General features: G+C 34.9%; 1 protein-coding gene across 1 annotated transcript in view; it reads right to left on the bottom strand.

Annotated features, from left to right (window-relative positions):
- Nucleotides 1-16,041, bottom strand: part of LOC143410588 (A-kinase anchor protein 9-like) — a 78,556-nt gene extending 62,515 nt beyond the window's left edge. Inside the window, 1 exon segment of the mRNA XM_076871435.1 lies at nucleotides 15,965-16,041. Coding sequence (XP_076727550.1) covers nucleotides 15,965-16,012 — 48 coding nt within the window. The 5' untranslated portion in view covers nucleotides 16,013-16,041.
- Nucleotides 16,042-20,249: the final 4,208 nt, after the last annotated feature.

Raw genomic sequence — 20,249 nt, 5'->3', positions numbered from 1 at the left:
TAATAAATGAATAAGAACATAAAAACAATCCTTCTCACTATAACCTCCCCCCTCCACCAAGAAAACCAAAACAGAACAAAAAGTTTCTCATAAAAAATAATATCCATAATAGCTTTCTGGTAAGACTACTGTTATATAAAAATGTGAAAGAGATAAGATTGTATCATGTATTCAATTATTCATAGCTATTTAGTTTTATTTTAAATTTGAAAAATGGCAAGCTAGCAGATAAGCAAAAAAATCTGAATCAATTAGATAACCATCTGATACTGAAATGATGCACTGAGAAAACATTTATTCTAAAACATGCTGAAAATTCAGACTACAGCCATCTGTGTTTGTCATTTGGAAGCCAATTATAAAAGTGTTAACATATGTAGTCACAGAAATAGTTGCAAGATGTACTGGAAAGATATTATGTTCACATATTTATCTTTCAAAAGTAGACCAGATCACAAGTAAATGTCTTATCTTGAAAAGAACATGAATAAACAACTGAGTATAAATATATTGAGTTCCTTAAATTCAATATTTATAATTTTATAAATGATCATTCTCAATAAAACAATACATTTTCAAAATGTTACATATAAAAACATGCCAAGTTTTTATAATGTTCCTTCAAAAATAAATGATTAATTGAAGTCTGTTTAGGTTTTGTGTGTACATTGACTATTTACTACATGCCAGGCACTGTGCTAGACATCAGTGAAACACATGGCCCCAAAAGTAGAACTTCACAGTATAATGCCAAACTCTATTATTAAATGGAGTGAGAAATAAGGGTTACAGCAATTTCTTAAGCCTGGCAATCGTTCATATATACATATATGGACAGCAAGAAGAGAGAGAAGAGGTGTATTGTGTTATAGGAAACTGTATTGTCCTGATTTTCTTTAAAAAGGACTTCCGAAAGAGATGTGTTGTAGTTTTATGCCTGGAAAGCATAAAAATTGGATTTATGTCTGGTTGTAAGTATATAGTTCAGTTATTTAACAAATAATTATTGACTGCCTATCATGAGCTATGACAGGGATGTAGTGATAAATAACACATATGAACTCTCATGAATTGCAATCCAGTAAGAAAGATAATATTAAACAAAAAAGAAATATGTACATTCAAGTTATAAAAAGTGCTTTGAAGAGAAAGTATATGCATTAAAGACAGCATACAATGGAAATTCAATTTGTGGGACTGTGGGGAGAGGTCAGAAAATATCTTACTGAGACAAAAATGTAGAAGCTGATATATAAAAATCAATTTGTTAGGGGCTGGGGTTGTGGTTCAGTGGTAGAGTGCTCACCTAGCACATGCGAGGCCCTCAGCACCCATAAAAGTAAATAAACAAAATAAATGTATTGTGTAGAAATAAAAAAATATTTTAAAAAAATCAATGTTACCTGATCAATATTATAATCAGTGGCAAAACAAAACAGAACTAGAGTATCTGACTCCAAATCCAACCTTTCATTATACTAATTTGCTTTCTATGTATTTTTAGGTCCTTTTTCATTGTATTTCACAATCCTAGAACATTAATTTTAAAGCATGAACAAATGAAATCGCCAAACTGACAAGTGTTTTTTGATGAGAGGAAAAACAAACGTGAAAATGCACATACCTCAAAGAGAATGTTACAAAAATATGTAATCTGGTAATCTCTATAGTATTTAAAAATAACTATAAAAAGTGATTTTTATGTTTTTCCTGTAGAAAATGGAAGAAATCCCAAATAATTCTAATTATGGCGACTATTTGTTCTTTGCAGGGCTGTCATTAAGCCTTTTTTATATTTCTTTATGGATGATAAACAAGAAGCTATATAAACTACCACAGAAAAACTTTGGTGGCCTAACCATGGAAACAAAAAGATTATAACGACTAACCTAAAAACCAGCTGAAGAAGGGCAAATGAGAGCAAAGATAAAAGCAACATTTTAGGATGCTCTGAATCATATTTTCCAAAATAACAAAAAGGTACAAACCAGGCCTAGGAGAATGCCTGTAGTCCCAGCTATTTGAGAGGATGAGGCAGAATGACCTCTTGAATGTAAGAGTTTGTGGTCAGCCTCAGAATTAGCAAGACACACCCCCCGTTCAAAAAAACAAAAAAAAACCTGTAAGAAAAAAATAGTGCTAAATAAAACTAAGGAAATCAAGAATAAAAAAGACCATAAGACTTTAAATCATTGAGCAACCAAACCTATTTATAGCCTATAATCTCATTCAATTCGATCACCTTCATGTTTAAAAAGAAAACAGATTCTTTAGCTATGTGACAGTGGACAAGCCACTTTACATCAGGAGAATTCAGTTTCTTCAACTGTATAATGAAGAGATGCATTAGAAGGATCATTTAAAATTTCCTCCAGGTCTTGAGGTTTTTTGTGAAAATTTTTCAATTATTTCCTTTCCTTTCTCCTTTCTTTACCTGCAATTCTAAGGAAACCAGCATTTTACCTATGACAATTTGTAAACTGTTGCTTGAAAATACAAGTCAACAAAAAGTATATAGCTATTACTAAATAATCCCAACTGAAAAATGGTATAGGATACAGAGAAAGTGGAATGATTCAGTGTTCAGAACGAATCACATCTAAGTACATAAAATTACCAAAACATTATTTTATTCTCATGTTATTAAGTATCATTCAGAACAAATTACTAGAAAGTTCCATAAAGGAGGGGATTTTTAATAAAAATCAATCATTATACACTCCAGGTCTAGAACAGTGACTGCATATAAGCTCTGAATAATTGCTAAATTTTTAAAAACTGATTTTTTGTGAAAGAGGCACCTCTAGGCATTAATTATAGGCATTATTTCTCAGAACTTCAGAACTCCTACATAGTTTCTTTAACCAAAAACAAACAAACAAACAAACAAAAAAAACCCTAAGATGATATATTCAGGTCCATGGCTACACATGGCTATAATTACTTAATGCAATGTAATGTTATGCAGCTGTCAAAAAATATTTTCAAAAAATTCTAATGTGGGAAAATGTTCTCAGTATAAAGCTGGGTAAAATAAGAGCACAAAACTGCATAAAGTGAATCAAGTGGAGTTTTTAAATATATTTGTGCATATAAAGAAACTATTAAAAATTAAAACAAATTATTAAAAATAATTACTTGTAGATTATGAGACTACAGGTAATTTTTTTCTTCTTACAAAGATCTTTACTGCCTTCTGCCCCTACACATCTTTAAGGAATATTCACTGATAATATTATCATGGCTCCATGTATTACTATAACTATTTTTTATGGTGCCTATGTTTTCCATTTACATCTGCTTATTTTATACATATAGATGCATGTAAGTATATGTGCATACACAGAGAGATCTCTGTATCTAATATGCACATATAAACATATACAACAGAAAACTTAGGTCATGAAACAATCTTTTTAGTTTCTTCCATGAATCAATACAATGATATTAGCACTAGAATACCAAGACAGAGTGTCCTCACAAATACAAAGTGATAAGTGCTAAAGCAGTGGCTACAGTTTCATATTGGAGTCTCATTTCATTTTACTATCACATTGGTTTCTATGTTTATGATGAAAACCAAGAGTGTTTTCTTTTTAGCCTGAAGTCAACTGAATCCAGTACTCCTGGCTCTAGAGCAATCCAAATCAATGTGAGAGTTTCATTTCAGATGCTTGATAGAAAATGTCTAGCAAGAATATCATTTACAATTGCTGCTTGGGATAGTGTACTCAGTCTTTGTATGCTTATGTCTCAGGCTGTCTTCTCCCGCCACTGCCATTCCATCACCAATAATAACTATTTTCTAAAAGAATAATAAAACTATATACCTACTAAAAATCACATCCAAAAGAATAATAAAATAACCTGCATGACAGTGAAATGAAGCAGAGGTAGGTGGTATCAGATACCACCTACTGTCACTGTCATGCAGGTTATTTTATTATTTATTAATTTTTAAGTGTAGGTTATAAGTGATTCCTTCTGGTAAGCATATAGTTTTGGCAGGAAATATCAACTCAAAAATACAAGAACTGGGCTGGGGTTGGCTCAGTGGTAGAGCACTTGCCTTGCACATTGTGAGGCACTGGGTTTAATCCTCAGCACCATAGGAAATAAAGATATTATGTTCATCTACAACTAAAAAAATAGAAAAAAAATAAAGGAATTGCTACCTCTGTTCAGTTCAGTGATCCATGTTAATGGTCAATGGGTATCCAGTTTTCATCAATAGTTCCCAGGGATGTCTGTTTGATGATTTAAATAATGAAACCATGTAGATAATATTAACAAATACAAGTTTTGCTTTTTTCATTTTTTTTATTTTTTAGTTGTAGATAAACACAATTCCCATTTTATTAAGTTATTTTTATAAACCCAGTGCCTCATACCTGCTAGCCAATTGCTGTACTAATGAGCTACAACCCCAGCCTCACCAGGTTGCTTTTGATTTCACTCCCTCTTTCTACCTCATTTTCAAAGACACTCTCTAGTACTCAAGGACTAAGGGAACACAGGATTCATGATTTCTATCCAACTCCAAACCCTTGGCACTTGCAGACAAAACCTAACACAGTAGAAGTATTTGTAACAGTAACAAAACTGGAAATGACCTAAATGCTCACTGATGAGAATGGACACTGAGATAAATTTCTATAAGGGAATACTATCACAGGAGTGAAAATGCTCTAATGATATTGAACAAAAGGAAAATCACTGAAGACTTCACATAATGACACCACTAAGTTCAAAAACAGAAAACTAAGTATAGTTTATGTACACATATGTGGTATAAAAAGCAAGGTGATGATAAATTCAGAAGTATAGTTAGCTCAGGTGCTAGGGGTGGAATTAGATAAAGATTTTAATGCATTGGTACATGAATGTTTTTAATCTAAGTGATAGGTGTAGAGGTATTTTTTTCACTTGTTTTAATATTATATATATATTTACCATGCATTCTTCTGTAGGTGAAATACTGAAGTACTTTTAAAGTATGTAGAACCTCCTTCTGAGGGAACTGGCCAGTACTTACAACTTCTACCATCCATGACATCTGTTTTCACCCTCTTTTGATAAGAGGAGTGAATTGAATCAATTAGATTCTTCTCTTGAAAGTAGGGAACAAGGAAGTAGCAGAGCTGTCCAGAAAGGTTATAGAGAAGAGATATCTTGTATGAAGGATTCTAAAATTAGTGCATAATTTGATCCTCATGTAATTACAGCCACACCACTAAAATGACCTCTAAATTACAGTACACATGATCATCCTACAAGATAAATTGCAGCCCAAGACACTTTTCTCTATAACCAATACAGCCAGTTTTCCTTCTGGCATTAAATAATCCTTATAGAAGCACACCAAGTAAAGTACCTGGCTTATAAGAAATCATAATATATAATCACTCAAGTATTGCAAAATCATGCAAAGTGGCTCTATCAATGGGTTTTAAACTTTTCTGCTCTTTGAAAATCTTTTTAAAATACTGAGACTTTCTGATTTTGGCATGGGGTGTGTTCTAAACAGTAAAAAGAACTTTTAAAAAGCTTACCAGGAGCTTCAAGTGTAGAGCAAAATTTGGGAACCACCGGATAGTGGTTTATTTTATGAGATTTGCTTCCACTGTTTATATATTAGGTTTTTTTTTTGCCTTTTAAAAAAATTTTAAAAAATGTATTTAATGGGAAACCATTCCACTATATAGCATAGGTTTGAAAATTCATCCTATAATTTTTGTTCATACACAAACTGATGTGTAAATAAAGGAAGTTAATATACAAAACTATGGAAATAAGATAAGAAATGGTGGCAAGAATGGCATCAATTTCCCATGGCTTTTCAGATTCTCTGAGGCCCTACTACACTTCTCCGTCCTTCCTCTGAAATCTCTGCATTTTTACAACAACCCTCTCTTACCTCATCTTAACTAATCTTAGCTTTTGTTTTGAAACAAAGAAGTCCTACCAGAATTAGACTGTTTATATTCAGCAATCTTAATCAAATCAATACTTCATTTAAAAGAAATGATAGTTTTATTGCTTCATTTGTACAACAGTAACACATACCTACCACCTGGTGGCAGCATACCTACCTAAAAATAATAAATTATTTGGAAAGAACCCTATCAGAGGTTAAGATATATCACACTTAAAAAAAAAGTTTTCTGCTATATTTAGGTTAAAATTCATACTACTTTTAAGTGATACATACAGCCCCTCATTATCTGATCCCATCATATTTCTCTACTCTAGTTTTCTGCTATATAGCTTTAATCTTCCAAATTCCAACATGACAATGATTTTAAGAATGGCTAATAATTCTTTAAGACTTTTTAAAGCCTGACAAAATTCTAAAGTATTTTATACTAAAAGGCTAAATCTTTACATCAACCCCAGTACCAACATTTACAGATGAGTTACTGAGTTACAGAGAGGTTAAGTATAACTTTATAAAGACATATAGCCACTAAATGACAAAGTCACACTTGATCCCAAACAATCTGGGTTAGCCACTATAGGTTATACTTTTCTCCACAAAATTTTTGAAAAATTCCACTCATATGTCTCATAAGGAATTTCTAATACAAAATATCCCAAACTGATTTCCCAATCTTGCCTGAAGTCAACAACTGAGACTGTTCTTCTTTTTCTCTTAGTGATAACACCAACCTTCTATCCATGTTCTCTCTTTTACCAACCAATCACATTCTGATTTTATCCTCTCTATATTTCTTGATTATCCCCACACTTTCACTCCTATTTCACTGTCTCAATTGTAGTTCAACAGCCTCTAAATAGTTTTACCGTCAAGTCTATCCTCGATACAGCTGCAAAATGGATCAATCTGAAACTCAATCTTTTTAAGTATCAGTTAAAAATAATTTTTTAAATGCAAAAATTTAAATGAATGAATGTATATGTAACCATATTACTCATTGTCTTAAAACCCATCAACATATCCCACAACCTTCAGGATAAAAATCTCCTTAACATGAAATTCAAGACCCTCAGGATAGAGCCCAGACCTACCTTCTTTAGCTTCATCTCTTGCCCTATCTTGCTTATACCTTTATACTCCAATAATACCAAGCTCTTGTACAACTTCCCCCAAGGAAGTCAAAATGTTCCACACCTCAGTGCTTTAAAGGAGAGTTAGGCCTGATTTTTTTAGGGTGTGAGATAGGAATAGAATGAAGCAGATTTTGAATTTAAAAAAAAATTAGGCTTGGGATTTGGCTATGAGTATAAAAAAATAATCCCATAATGTTCAAAGGATTTTTCAACCAAGATGCATCCCGAAATAGATACTACTGTGCATAGAAAATATGATGGTGTGTGAGACAGAGAAAACTAAAACATTAAAACAATTTAAGTTCATATTGTAGGAAAAAAATAAGTATAGACTCTTCTTTCATAAAATTAAAATCTTGAGGCCTATATAAAATATTATTTCATCCTTTTAATTTACAAAAAAACAAATATCATATACAAAAATAAATCTCAAATTAAACTTTTTCTGTCAAACTTTATTTTAAAAATTGGTATTGGTTGTTTGAAGCAGAAAAATGAAAGTCATTAGAAATACTCAGACATGTAGTTCACTAAAAAGGAATTTATGCAAGTCAAAAGTAAACATTAGTTTGAAAAATATAAAAGATTTCACACCAAAAATATTTATCTATTAGTAGAAAATAGAATTTCTGTGACTTTTAGCTAAAACCCATTATTTCATTTAAAAAATGTCCTCCTAGTGCACATTTGTTAATGCAGTTTTTACAACTTTTCTAATACCTAGATCTTTAGAGCATCTACTAATTTATTCAACTTTCAAGGAATCAACATATACACATGCACTCAATAAAATATCAATGATGCGGGAAGTTAACTGAGATCATTGACCACACCTATGGCAACAACCCCCACATCTCCCTCACACACTTTTCACACATTAAATTTGATTCTTGAACTAGTATTTTATTTATAATTGGTTCCTTTTTCTATCTTCCCTGGGGAAAACAACTAGTAAAGAAAGACCGACTTGAATAAAACTGAGACCTCTGAGGAATAAATAAAACCTAATTACTGAGCTCCCACAATGAACAATCCTTAGAAAACAACAAGGAATTTTATAGTATATGCAATATCAGGAAATAGAAGACCTAGCATGCATGAGCCTCTGGGCTCAATCCCAGGGTTGCTGAGGGGCTAGGGAGTGGCTAGGGAGTGGCTAGAGAAAGAAACTGTAGATCTTGTTAGTTTTTCAGAAATCTGTGAGTCAGAAATTCTAATCAATCAATACAATTTATAAAGTCAAATTTTTAAATAGGACTTTGTATAATATATAGAGTAGTTCTAAATCATCAAAATAACTTGAGGCTCTAAAAAATGATCTCTAAAAGGGGAAACACATCAACACACACAAAAAAATCTTATAATTACACAAAAAAATTTAGATTACATAAAAATCAGAGCAAACAGTAACCCGAAAGAGGAAAGCAACTGCAAACAAGCATTACATTGTTCGTGTAAGATAAAGGAATTTTACATAGAACAAAAGAATATAGATTTAAATAAATAACCTAGGCAAAACTACTCCTGGAACAATGCTAAATTTATGAACAGTCTTAACGTTTAGCAATTTTGAACAGTGTAAAACCCATGAACAAATTAACCAAGCTTTAGGAGGTGTACCTAAATGGGCATTAAATATCCTAAGTTCTATTTTGGTGAAAACTACCACAAAGTAAAAGGGAAGTCAATATGACAATAAAAATCCTTTCTACTAGGTAGAATACATACACATGTCTATTGTGTTCACACAGAAAAATGACACGGCTTTTTGTTATGGAAGACTAAGTCATTTTTCCCAAAAAACTGATATGTATTGGTAATGATCAAGCCAAAAGGCCAACAGGTGCCCATTTGACCAGCTGGTCAAAGAATGGAATGACTCACTGCACCACAAAAAAACTCAAACTTCACCATCACGCTGTAATCAACTCACCAACAGCTTATTCAAAGGAAGTTCCAGTTTAAATTTTGGTGAGCCAAACAAGCTTTAAAAAAAAAAAAAAAAGAGAGATGGAAGATATCCCACTGGAAATGTGTATTTCTGTCTGCTCCTCTCTTGTACATGATCATACATGCTCTCTTGCTTGATGCATATATATATATATATTAATAATAATATGTAAAACAAATTCCTAACAACCAAATTACAAGATAGGTAAAGGACTTGAATAGTCTGAAGATCTACAAATGGCCAAAAAGCATACAAAAAAGACACTCAGTGTCATTAGTCATCAAGAAAACAAGAATTAAAACCACAGTGGGAAATCCCTTTTTGCCCACTAGAATGGCTATGATTTTAAAAAAAGAAAACAAATTTGTTGAGATACAGAGAAACTAGAATTATCATGCATTATCAGTGGGTATGTAAAATGAAATGGTACAGTAAAACGGGAGAGCCACTATGGTAAGCAATTTGGAGATTCTTCAAAATGTTAAATGGAATTACTATAAGACCCAGAATTCTTAATCCTAAATATATGCCCAAGAGAAATGAAAACATGTATTCAAATGCTTGTATACAAATGTTCAAAGCAGCACTATTCACAATAGACAATACATAGAAACAATCTAAATGCCGATCAATGGATTAAAGTGTGAACACATTGCTGTACATACACACACTGGAATATTATTCAGTCATAAAAGGGAATGAGGCATGGACACATGCTACACCATGGCTGAACCTCAAAACATTACACTAAGTGAAAACAGCCAAACATGTAAACACCACTGCACATGGCCCTTTTTATTTATTATTTTGAGACAGGGTCTCACTATGTGGCCTAGGGTCTCACTAAATTGCTGAGATTGGCCTAGAACTTGTGATCTTCCTTCCTCAGTCTCCTGAATCACTGGATTACAGGCATGCATCATCATGCCTGGCTCCCAATTACACGGATGCTAACCAATTAAATAGAATGCCTAATTTTAATTTTATAAAAATCTTACTAAGAAATAAAAATAATATCCATTATCACTAATGTTTCACAATTTACCAGAACTTTTTTCTATTTGTCATATTAGAAGAAATTAATTCACATTTCAATCATCAGCAGCCTAAATTAAATGTTTAATAGTCATAGTTTAGCTCTTTCTACAAACCTTTTTATTTAACAAAAATAAGAAATGTTTTTGTTTGAAAAATTTTTGTCCCACTCTTGTCATAGTCCAATCCTTTGGATGAATTCTATCTTTTTTGTTTCCTCATTGCTGTGGGTTATCATTCAGTAAGGATGTCTGTGGTGTTCTGTCAATAAAACTGAAAAGTGAAAAGAGAAAGTAAAATAAAAGACACATCCAAGGGACTAGATGAGAACAGGAGTGGGATAAAAATTGTTCTCAAACAAAATTATCTCTTCATTGGATTTTACTGATGCTCTGTTTTCCTGCCTTAGAGAAATTTCTTTGACATACATTTCAAGAAGCCTGTCATGTCTATTCTTTCCTCTCAACACCATGATTTCTTTTATTTCAGCAAAGCCCAAAAGTCATGAATTAGTTTTAAATCACAGGAACGCATCAGTCTCTGATGGAGGCATCAAATTGCTATATCCAGAAAAAGCTTAAAAAATTGTACGTTGTAAAACTGTTATCAAATGTAACTTTGAAAATTAAGTAAGATCTGTCACAAGTATAAAAAACTAGAAAGTTTAAAAGAAATCAGAGAGGGAGAATAGCTTTCGTCATTCTGGAGCAGAATATCTGAAAATGCAAGGAACAATTTTATACCATAACTAGCTTGCCTATCAGAGCAGCACAGTAATTGAAAAATCCTATCAATAACCTAATAAGAGAGCTTACACAGAACATTGTACACAACACTGGCATTACTCTACAAACTAAAAATGCTTGTTAAACAACAACAACAACAACAAAACTCATATAATTCCAAGTTACTGAATGTAGTAAAAATTTTAATTATTCAATAAATAATGACAATTATATAAAATGCTATAGAAGTATAATACTTTGGTTTTGCTGAATTCTAATACATTTGAAGAACTTTTTAAAAATATAGCAAAAGTGATTTATAGGACTAATTTCATTCTAAATACACAACTGTCCTTTAATTTTGTTCACTAATAATTAAGTACTTTATTTATATAATCATAAATAATTTTACTTGGAAAAAATGAAGTCATTTAAAATGGAGTTGAAATAGTTTGGTTGATTCACTATAAGGATAGCCTATGTGGGACCATCTCTGTCAGGAACTTGTAAATGAGGTCAAGCCCAGCTCTGAAAATATTTAATAATGTAGTTAACATCTCCAAGTATTGGGCTTCTTGCAACTTCAATACTGAGGAGATAGTTGAGGACCCAACAGCAAACCAAAGAACTACCTAGCATCAGAAAAACTGAATTGCTGCGAAATCCTTTCTACTAAGTTCCATTAGCCCTTCATTCTTACAAATCATTCCATTAACCTCAGTTTCTGGGTTCTTTTGTTACAACAAATCTAAAGCAGCAAGTTAGGGAAAAAGGCAAATGAGAAAATACAAAGCTGGACAAGCAAGTTCATAGGAAAAACCAAAAAACTGAAGCAAGGAAAATGGATAAGAATGACAAAAACAAAAAAGGCGATCCATAAATGTCCAATAATATAGAATTCTGACTACATAATACAAGTGGTACTGGAGTAAGAATTACAGTTACAATTTCCATACATATACACACGCACACACACATAAAATCAGAACTTCACTACACACACACACACACACACACACACGTAAAACAAATTATTTAAAGCAGAAATTCTAAAGCTTTGTTCTGTGGAATCTTTCCGTCTTCAGAACGTCCAATCCACAGGATACAAAACCAACTGCCATGACAAAGACCTCCTAATGTAGGAGACCTAGTTATTTTGCATTTCATATTCTTGTTCTGTATGAGAGTCATACAACATTAACCTGTTTATCATACTGCATGTAATATCTTTTTCATAAAAATGATATCTGGGGCTGGGATGTAGCTCAGTGGCAAAGCGTCTGCCTTGCATTTGCAAAGCCCTGGGTTCGACCCCCAGTTCCAAAAAAGACAAAAAAAAAAAAAAAAAAAAAAAGAACCCCACCAAATAAAAAAAGAAAAAAAAATGATACCTGAACATTGTATGCCTGATCATAAAAGAATAATGTTATAGAGAATTTGTAAAATAAAGTATAAAAAATTAAAATACCTATAACCCACTACCCAGAGATAACCACAACTGACATCTTGGTGCATGTTTTTTCAGATGTCTTCATATATAAATACTTACACGTACCTTTTTTTTTTAACCTGACATTTTCTGTGGGCATTTTCCCAACTTGAAAAGTGTTTGTAGAATTATTTTAATGGCTACATAAAATAACTCATTCTCCTATTACTGCAGATTTGGGTTAATATAAACTACTTTACAAAGTACACTTCTATACTGTAGGGGTTGGGGTTGGGGCTCAATGGTGGAGCACTTGTCTAGCAACATGTGCGGCTCTGGTTTCAATCCTCAGCACCACATAAAAATAAATAAATAAAATAAAGGTACTGTGTCCATTTACAACTAAAAAAATTTTTTAAATTATACTATACTGTATACATGAGAATTTTAAAATGATCATTTATTAAAAGGTCTTGAAAAAGGAAATTTAGAGAAATCTAGAGAGAAAGAAACAGAAGACCAATTACCAAGAAAAAGATTAAAAAGTTGTATGTTGTAAAACTATTATCAAATGTTAACACTTAAGTCTTATGAATAAATGAGATACTTGGAGAACCAAGTCTCTGAATAAATTTTGGGTAATGATCATTTTAGGTGGTTTCTGATACCAGCAATAAGAGACTTCTAATTAAGAAAATTTTGGATTACTCTTATTAAATTCCAACCTAGCTGGTAACATTACACTCATTAAGAACTTATTCTGTCATTCTGCTCATTCATTCAAGAAGCAAATGTGAGGGACTGCCCTGTGCATGAGCTAAGCCCCTCCAAAAGCCTTGAGTAAAGGGGATATTGGACTGGCAACATACGCCACACCATGTGTTATACCAAGAAAGTGGCCTTTACGCCCACTCATCAAGGAAGAGCCTCAGCTCTGGGCTTGAACAGTACCCAACAGGATTGGGCAACCCCTGCTGAAACACTATCCCCTGCCTTATTAGGGTGGAACATTCTATCAAATGTCTTTTCCCTAATAAACAGATGGGTTCCAAGTGCACTCGCTCTCTTGCCCTCTTGCCTTCCAGCGTGGAAGAGGACCCTTGGGGTGGCAGAGCAGGCCCACCCTCCACCTGAGAAACTGGTGTCCATGGGTTGCATGATTCTTAGCTGTTTCCTTACTTTAAGGTTGCAGCCAGCTCTTTTGACCAGCTCATCTTGCCAGCATGCACAGCTGGAGAGAAGCAAACACTTATTGAATACCTGCTATTTGAAAAGCACTATGCTAGGTTGCATTTAATTGATATTGAGAGTTTTCCTTATAAAATATTCTAGAAAATGAGTCAGTAGCATTTTAAATATTTTAACAAAATGTTGTGGGGGGGGTAAGATCCAAAATCCAACCTCTCACTGTACTTATTACCCAGGAGCATCTGTCTCTCCTACTTTGGAAAGCAGAGACTGTTGCCATTTCTCTATTTCCACCTCTTGATCTAAGTTGATCTAAGTTTGCTGATTATGTGTCTGTTCAAAGTTTAGTAGAACTGCTTTATAAATTTTGTTTGGTGTTGGGGACTAAACCTAGGAACTTGTGCTCTACCATTGAGCTATATCCTAGCCCAAGAAATATAAATATTTATAATAGTTTTTCAATCCCATTCTAAAAGCACATATTTATACAAATGAAATAATGTACATACTTTGTTTAGTTTTGTTCTTGCAGTAGTGGAGATAAAGGGCAGTAGGGCTCTACCTTTGAGCTATAATGTAAGCTCCCCCCTTTTTTTTCCCCTCAGACAGGATCTTGCCTCAGCCTCCAGAGTAGCTGGGATTACATGTGTATACCACAGCAACATCTAAACTATTTCTGATAATTTTGTTTTCACTCTATTTACCATGTCCCTCTCAGCCTTAATTCTTTTAATGATTGTATAATATTCCATTGCACTTACATGGCTGAGGAATCATGACCTCAGTAAAGTATTTTATACCAGATAGCTAATGTTACAGCAAACATATGTTGCCTTAAAGGCCTCAAGGATCTCTTACTGGAAACTGGGTTCATTTCTAGGGGAAAATAAACTACAATAAAAATTAACTTAAAAAGATTTTTACCCCATAGGTAGACTTTTGAAAGATAAAGAAATATATACATAAAGAAATCAAAATTCTACTTTGCCAAATCTACTTAGAGCAAGAAATTTAATTATTATGAAATGTGACTGTTCAAAATTAACTATGTTTAGTAGAACTGCTTTACATACATTTAAGAAAGATACATTTGGCAGAAGGCAGTAAACATTCTTAGGTAACAAATAAGATATCTAACCAGAACTTCCATGCTTTTGAAAAGGTACACAAAATTACTTTCAATTCCTTAGATGCAGAGTGTTTGCTTAGTCCCTTGCTTAGTCCCTTGGGTTGCACAACTGTAAGCAATTTTGGGCTTCTGAAAATGCCAATGTTCCTTCATTTATATATCCTGGAGTAAAAAAAAAAATCTACCTGTTTACATACAAGCATTTAAGTCTTAACATTGAAAGGGGGAGATTATAAAAAAGTCAATTATATTTTAGAAATGCAAAGCTGGGTAACCTACACATTCCTTTAACACACTTCTAATGAACATCTACTACTGCATCTCTGCAGTAAGGCCTTTCTTTCATTGATTACTGAAATTATTGACCTGGTTTCCTTTGTTTATGTGGAAGAATGAAGAAAGAAAGGAAGAGAGGAAAAATAGTTAATTGTGTTTCAAGTATGATTGTTATCCATTAGCTCTAAAAAGAATATCATCTATAAAAAGTAACTCATTGTAGGGAGGAAGGGGGCCTTTCAGGCAAGCCTAAAGAGCTGCTCAAATATGTAATTTTTTAAAAAAATGCTATTCAATTTATAGTTTGTCTACGATAAATTTTTCATGATGCCCCAAGAAGGATTTCTATGCATAATACAATTTTCAAATGTTTGTGTTACAATTTCCATACATATACACACGCACACACACATAAAATCAGAACTTCACTACACACACACACACACACACACACACACACGTAAAACAAATTATTTAAAGCAGGAATTCTAAAGCTTTGTTCTGTGGAATCTTTCCGTCTTCAAATGTCCAATCCACAGGATACAAAACCAACTGCCATGACAAAGACCTCCAAACAGGAATGTACAAAGACACACTTTTAAAAACGTCCCTAAAGCCAAGTTCACAGCTGGCACTTGTGGCACACTCAGGCCACTGCTGAGGCAGCTGTCACAGGCCAATCTCACACACGTCCTCGAGTGCCAGCGTGCCACCTAAAGAAGACAAGCTGATGATCAGCGCACAAATTCCCCACTGAATAAAAGGAAAGCTCTAAATCCCGGCCCTGGAAAACACAATGCCTGCACCACCCATAAAACTCCCTTTAAAAGTGAAGGGCTGAAGGTTTAAAGGCTATTAATTACCACCTAATTATCAATACGGTTTAAAGAAAAGAGAGAGAGAGGTGTTTTATTGGGGCAGTCGTGAGAAAAGAGCCACACCATTCAGTCACCATCGAAGTCTCATCAGCTAGGTAGCAGCACCGGGCTTTACATGTCCTAGGAAAAGGGACAGGAGGGAGGGAAGGAAACCCAGACCCTGCAGTACCTCCCTCTGAGGGCAGCGCACCTGGCTGCAGCAAACTCGTTCCCCAGGCCTCCTCCCACCCTTTCCCAGCCACAGCCTCCCACCTCTGGCCCAGGGGTCCCCGGCTCTCCCACCTTCGCTCTGCCAGCTTCTATCTTTCTCCTTCTTTCTTCGTCCTCCATGGCTTCTGCGGGGTAGGCAGGGAAAGAACACGGAGGGGGTCGGGGGTAGAAAGGAAAAATCGGTTCAGATGGTGGGACGGCTAGCTCCGCGACCTAGGCCGCAGGGCCCAGCCGGGAGCTGCCTCCCCACCCAAACAAAACCAGTCAGACGCTGCAATCACTGGCGAATCGTCCTCGTCCACAGGAGTACAGCGGTCGCCACCGCCATCTTTGTCTCCAGGTAAACACAGAGTGAGGCAGGAGTCAAGACAAGTCACAGCGTGCAGGCGCCTGGAACTCTGCGTTGCCTGGCAACTCCGCGTTGCCTGGCAGCTGCGCCCGCGGCCCCGCCCTGCCGGCACCGCTGTGGGGGTGGGGATGGCCCTAGCCTGGTGCCAAGTCCAGCCTGCCTGGCGCCGCCCCTCCAAGCCCCGGGCCCCACCGCGCCGCCCCCAGCCGCCTGCAGAGGAGGGGGCCGAGACCCCTGTGCAGGCACTCCCGGGTGCGCCTGCGGAGCTCGGGAAGCCGGCCCAGCGCCGCCCCCGCCCCCGGCCAGGGGAGGGCGCAGGAGGGCCAGGCGCGAGCTGGCTGGGGAGTGTGCAGGGCATGAGCTCCGGGCTCCTGGGTGGAGCGGGGCGCGGCGCAGAGCTGCAGAGTCCACCGCATGCCCGCTCCTGAGCTGGTCATGATGCTGGGCCGCTGCTGGCCCTCCTTCCCGTGCTCAGAGCTCAGGCCGACAGCCAAATAAACAGACCAAATCAGTCTGGTTGCAGAGTTAACAAGTCTGTTATGTAACTAACTACAAGAGATGAAGTTGTTATTAACAAGGGCAATTTTCAAGAAAGTCTCAATTACAATTTTAGTTTTACTAAAAATTTTAGTTTTACTAAAAAATAAAGCAGGGCTGGGGTTGTAGCTCAGTGGTGTACTTGCCTAGCATGTGTGAGGCAATGAGTTCGATTCTCAGCAATGCATACAAACAAAATAAAGGTCCATCGATAAGTACAAAAAATATTTTTTTTAAATATTTTTTAAAGAAACAAGATGGGTAGACTAAAGACCAATATGACATGTCCTTCCTTTATAGACTTTGATGGCTAAACTAAGTCAGAGTAAGAAACAAAGAATGCACTCACCCATTGAATGCTGCCCCACTTGATCCAAAAGAAAAAATACCACAGAATTGAGAATCTTAAAAACTTAGTTATGAAATCTTCAAGATAATCTTTTCGGCATTCAGATGTGGGCTAACACTCTCAGGCAGGCCTGCAACTTAAAAGCAACCAAAATCTCCCCTAGTAAGTAATCTGTATTAGCTGTACTTAATAACTCCTAAGGCAAGATCTGCCTTTCAATAGCTATAATCAAATCATAACTATAAGCAAAGCTAACATTTTAAATCTTACTAAACAAATCAACCTTTCATTTTTAAAAATGTGAAACTTTTGAGTTAGGCTTCCTAAGATATGTACTATAAAAAGCTAACTGGTGGTAACAATGAAAAAGCTTAAAGGTTTGGAAAATATTCTCTAATTGATATGTATTTCTAAGAGGGACCAGAGATAGCTCACAAATAGTGAGCAAAGGAAAAAAAAAAGAAAGAAAACCAATATGAATATCAAATCCAGGAGAATGAGTAAGTAATGATTTTAAGACTTAAAAAAAAAAGACTTCCACTATTTTAAAAAGTCAACAAGGAAGTAAAAGCAGAATACAGATTGTAAACTCTGGACAATATACAAAAGTGACTATTTGAAAGCACTAAAAAAAGACAAAAGCTGACAGAAAGCTGAATGTTACTGATAAAACACTTTTTTTTAAAGCCAGGGACTGAACTCAGGGGCACTCAACCAGGAAGCCACATACTCAGCTCTATTTTGTGTTTTATTTAGAGACAGAGTCTCACTGAGTTTTTTAGTGCCTTGCTGTTGTTGAGGGTGGCTGTGAACTTGCAATTCTACTGCCTCAGTGTCCCACTTTTATATTGTTTTTCAACTAAGGGCATTCCCCAGATCACATGATGCAATAGTTAGAATTCAAGTAAAAAGATATCATTCTTATGATCGTGTATAAACTTTGCCCAAATCTTTAACAGATTCCCAACTTGTACTTGAGGAAGAGAATCCATAAAATTTCCAGGAAAAAGTCAATATGGAAGCCTGAAAGAACTAAGCAAGATGGAACTAAATTGTGTCCAAAATGAACAAAAGTAAAAATAACTCAGAACAAAGTTCAACATTTTGCAGAAGAGGGGAGGGAAAAAAATAGTGGTCTCATCATCTACAATGTGCAGCACACAATAAAAAATTACCAGATATGTATTAGAAGTTTAACATGAGGTTTCTTTGTATTTGCATAAGAGTTATTTTACCTTTGACAAGCTGCAAATAATATCTGCATGTATCTGATAATGAATATATATCTAGAATTTATAAAGAACACTTCCAACTTAAAAAGAAGACATCCCAATTAAAAATGGGCAAACATTTGAAGAAGATAAATGAATGACTAAAGGCATGTGAAAGTTGCTCAACATCATATTTAGGGAACAGTCAAAATTATTATTATAAGATGCTTCTATACATCAAACAAAATCACCCTCTTATCTACTTAAAACTTGAATTTTTTGTTTTCTCACAAAGAAACTCAAGTCCCAGATAGCATTATAATGGCATGCACCAAAAATTTCAAGGGGGAAAATGATACCATACTTACACTATCAAAAAATGGGGGTGGGGGAGCTGCATTTTCCAGTTCATCTTATGAAACCAACTTATCCTGACATCAAAACTACATAAAAACATTAAGAAAAATACAAGCCAAATCACTCACAAAAATAGAAACAAAAATCCTTAATAATATTACCAATTCATATCCAGGAATATAAAAAAATAATAATACAAATTGGCCAAATGAAATTTACTCCAGAAATGCAATGATGATTTAACTTCTGAAAATAATACAATTCTGAAAATAATAGTATATAATTCACCTGATAAAAAAATTTGAAAGAAAAAGCATACAACTACATTATTGCAGAAAACTCATTTATAAAACACCATTAATCCATGATAAAACCTCTCAGCAAACTAGGAATAGAAAATTTCTCAACCTGATAAACAGAATCCATTAAAATCATACAAAAAGGTAAAAAACCTGAATGCTTACCATTAAGACAGGCAACTTAACCAGATGGAAAAGGGATAGGGTAAGAAACTGAAAATTCCAAACCTACATTAACTTTACTATTATGGAGATATTGACATAAATTTAAGAATCCCAAATCATATTAAATATAGCTGTATAATCCTGAGCAACCCAATTATACTTCAGCTTATCTTCTATACTACAGACACAAAAGAACCTACCAGTTTAAACTTCCCATTTTGATATTAATTCCTTAAAACTGAAGAATTACACAAAAATATATAAAGTAGAAATGACCTAGAACAACTGGCTATGATAACACCAAAGAGAAAGCGAATGAATGTATGTTTACATGGAAGGCTTCTTATATGCAGATTCTTTTAAAAATTCTTGAGAAGTGGGTACTCTCCTCTATTCTACAAGAAAAATGACAAGACTCAAAGACCTTGTTTAAAGATTCCCTGCTCATAAGTGGTGAACTTGGGCTGGGGATGTGGCTCAAGCGGTAGGACACTCACCTGGCATGCACAGGGCGCTGGGTTCGATCCTCAGCACCACATAAAAATAAAGACATTGCATGCACCAAAAACTAAAAAATAAATATTTTTTTAAAAATTCTCTTTCTCTCTTAAAAAAAAAAAAAGTGGTGAACTCTGGAATCAATCTAACTCAAAAGCCAACTCTCTAATTCTGTACTATGCTAACTCCCAGAATCTATAACTGAATTTCTAAACTAACTGGACTTAAAACATTACTGATGTACACACATGGATGGGCACAGGCACAAGAGGGAGAAGCAAGGTAGATGTATGAATATTTATGTAGAGGAAAATCACCAATCGTCAAATCAAGGTGACAGTGGCAATCACTGCCATATACCAGATTTTATCCCTACAGTTGCTGGGTCACAGGCATTATGTGGAAAGGGGAGGGACAATCTTCCAGGTGGTATTTCAGAATCTTAACAATCATCATGGCCTCATTAGGACACAGTACCTGGACATGAGCACAGCAGTATGCATTTCTAAAAAACTTTAAGGTTAGAATCATAGGAACCTAGCTTCCACATTTCAACCGAGGCATGTTAGTAACATTCATTACCCAGTGACTC

Source organism: Callospermophilus lateralis, chromosome 11 (genome assembly GCF_048772815.1).
Source record: "Callospermophilus lateralis isolate mCalLat2 chromosome 11, mCalLat2.hap1, whole genome shotgun sequence".
NCBI lineage: Eukaryota > Metazoa > Chordata > Mammalia > Rodentia > Sciuridae > Callospermophilus > Callospermophilus lateralis.
This window is presented reverse-complemented; position numbering and strand designations above follow the sequence as displayed.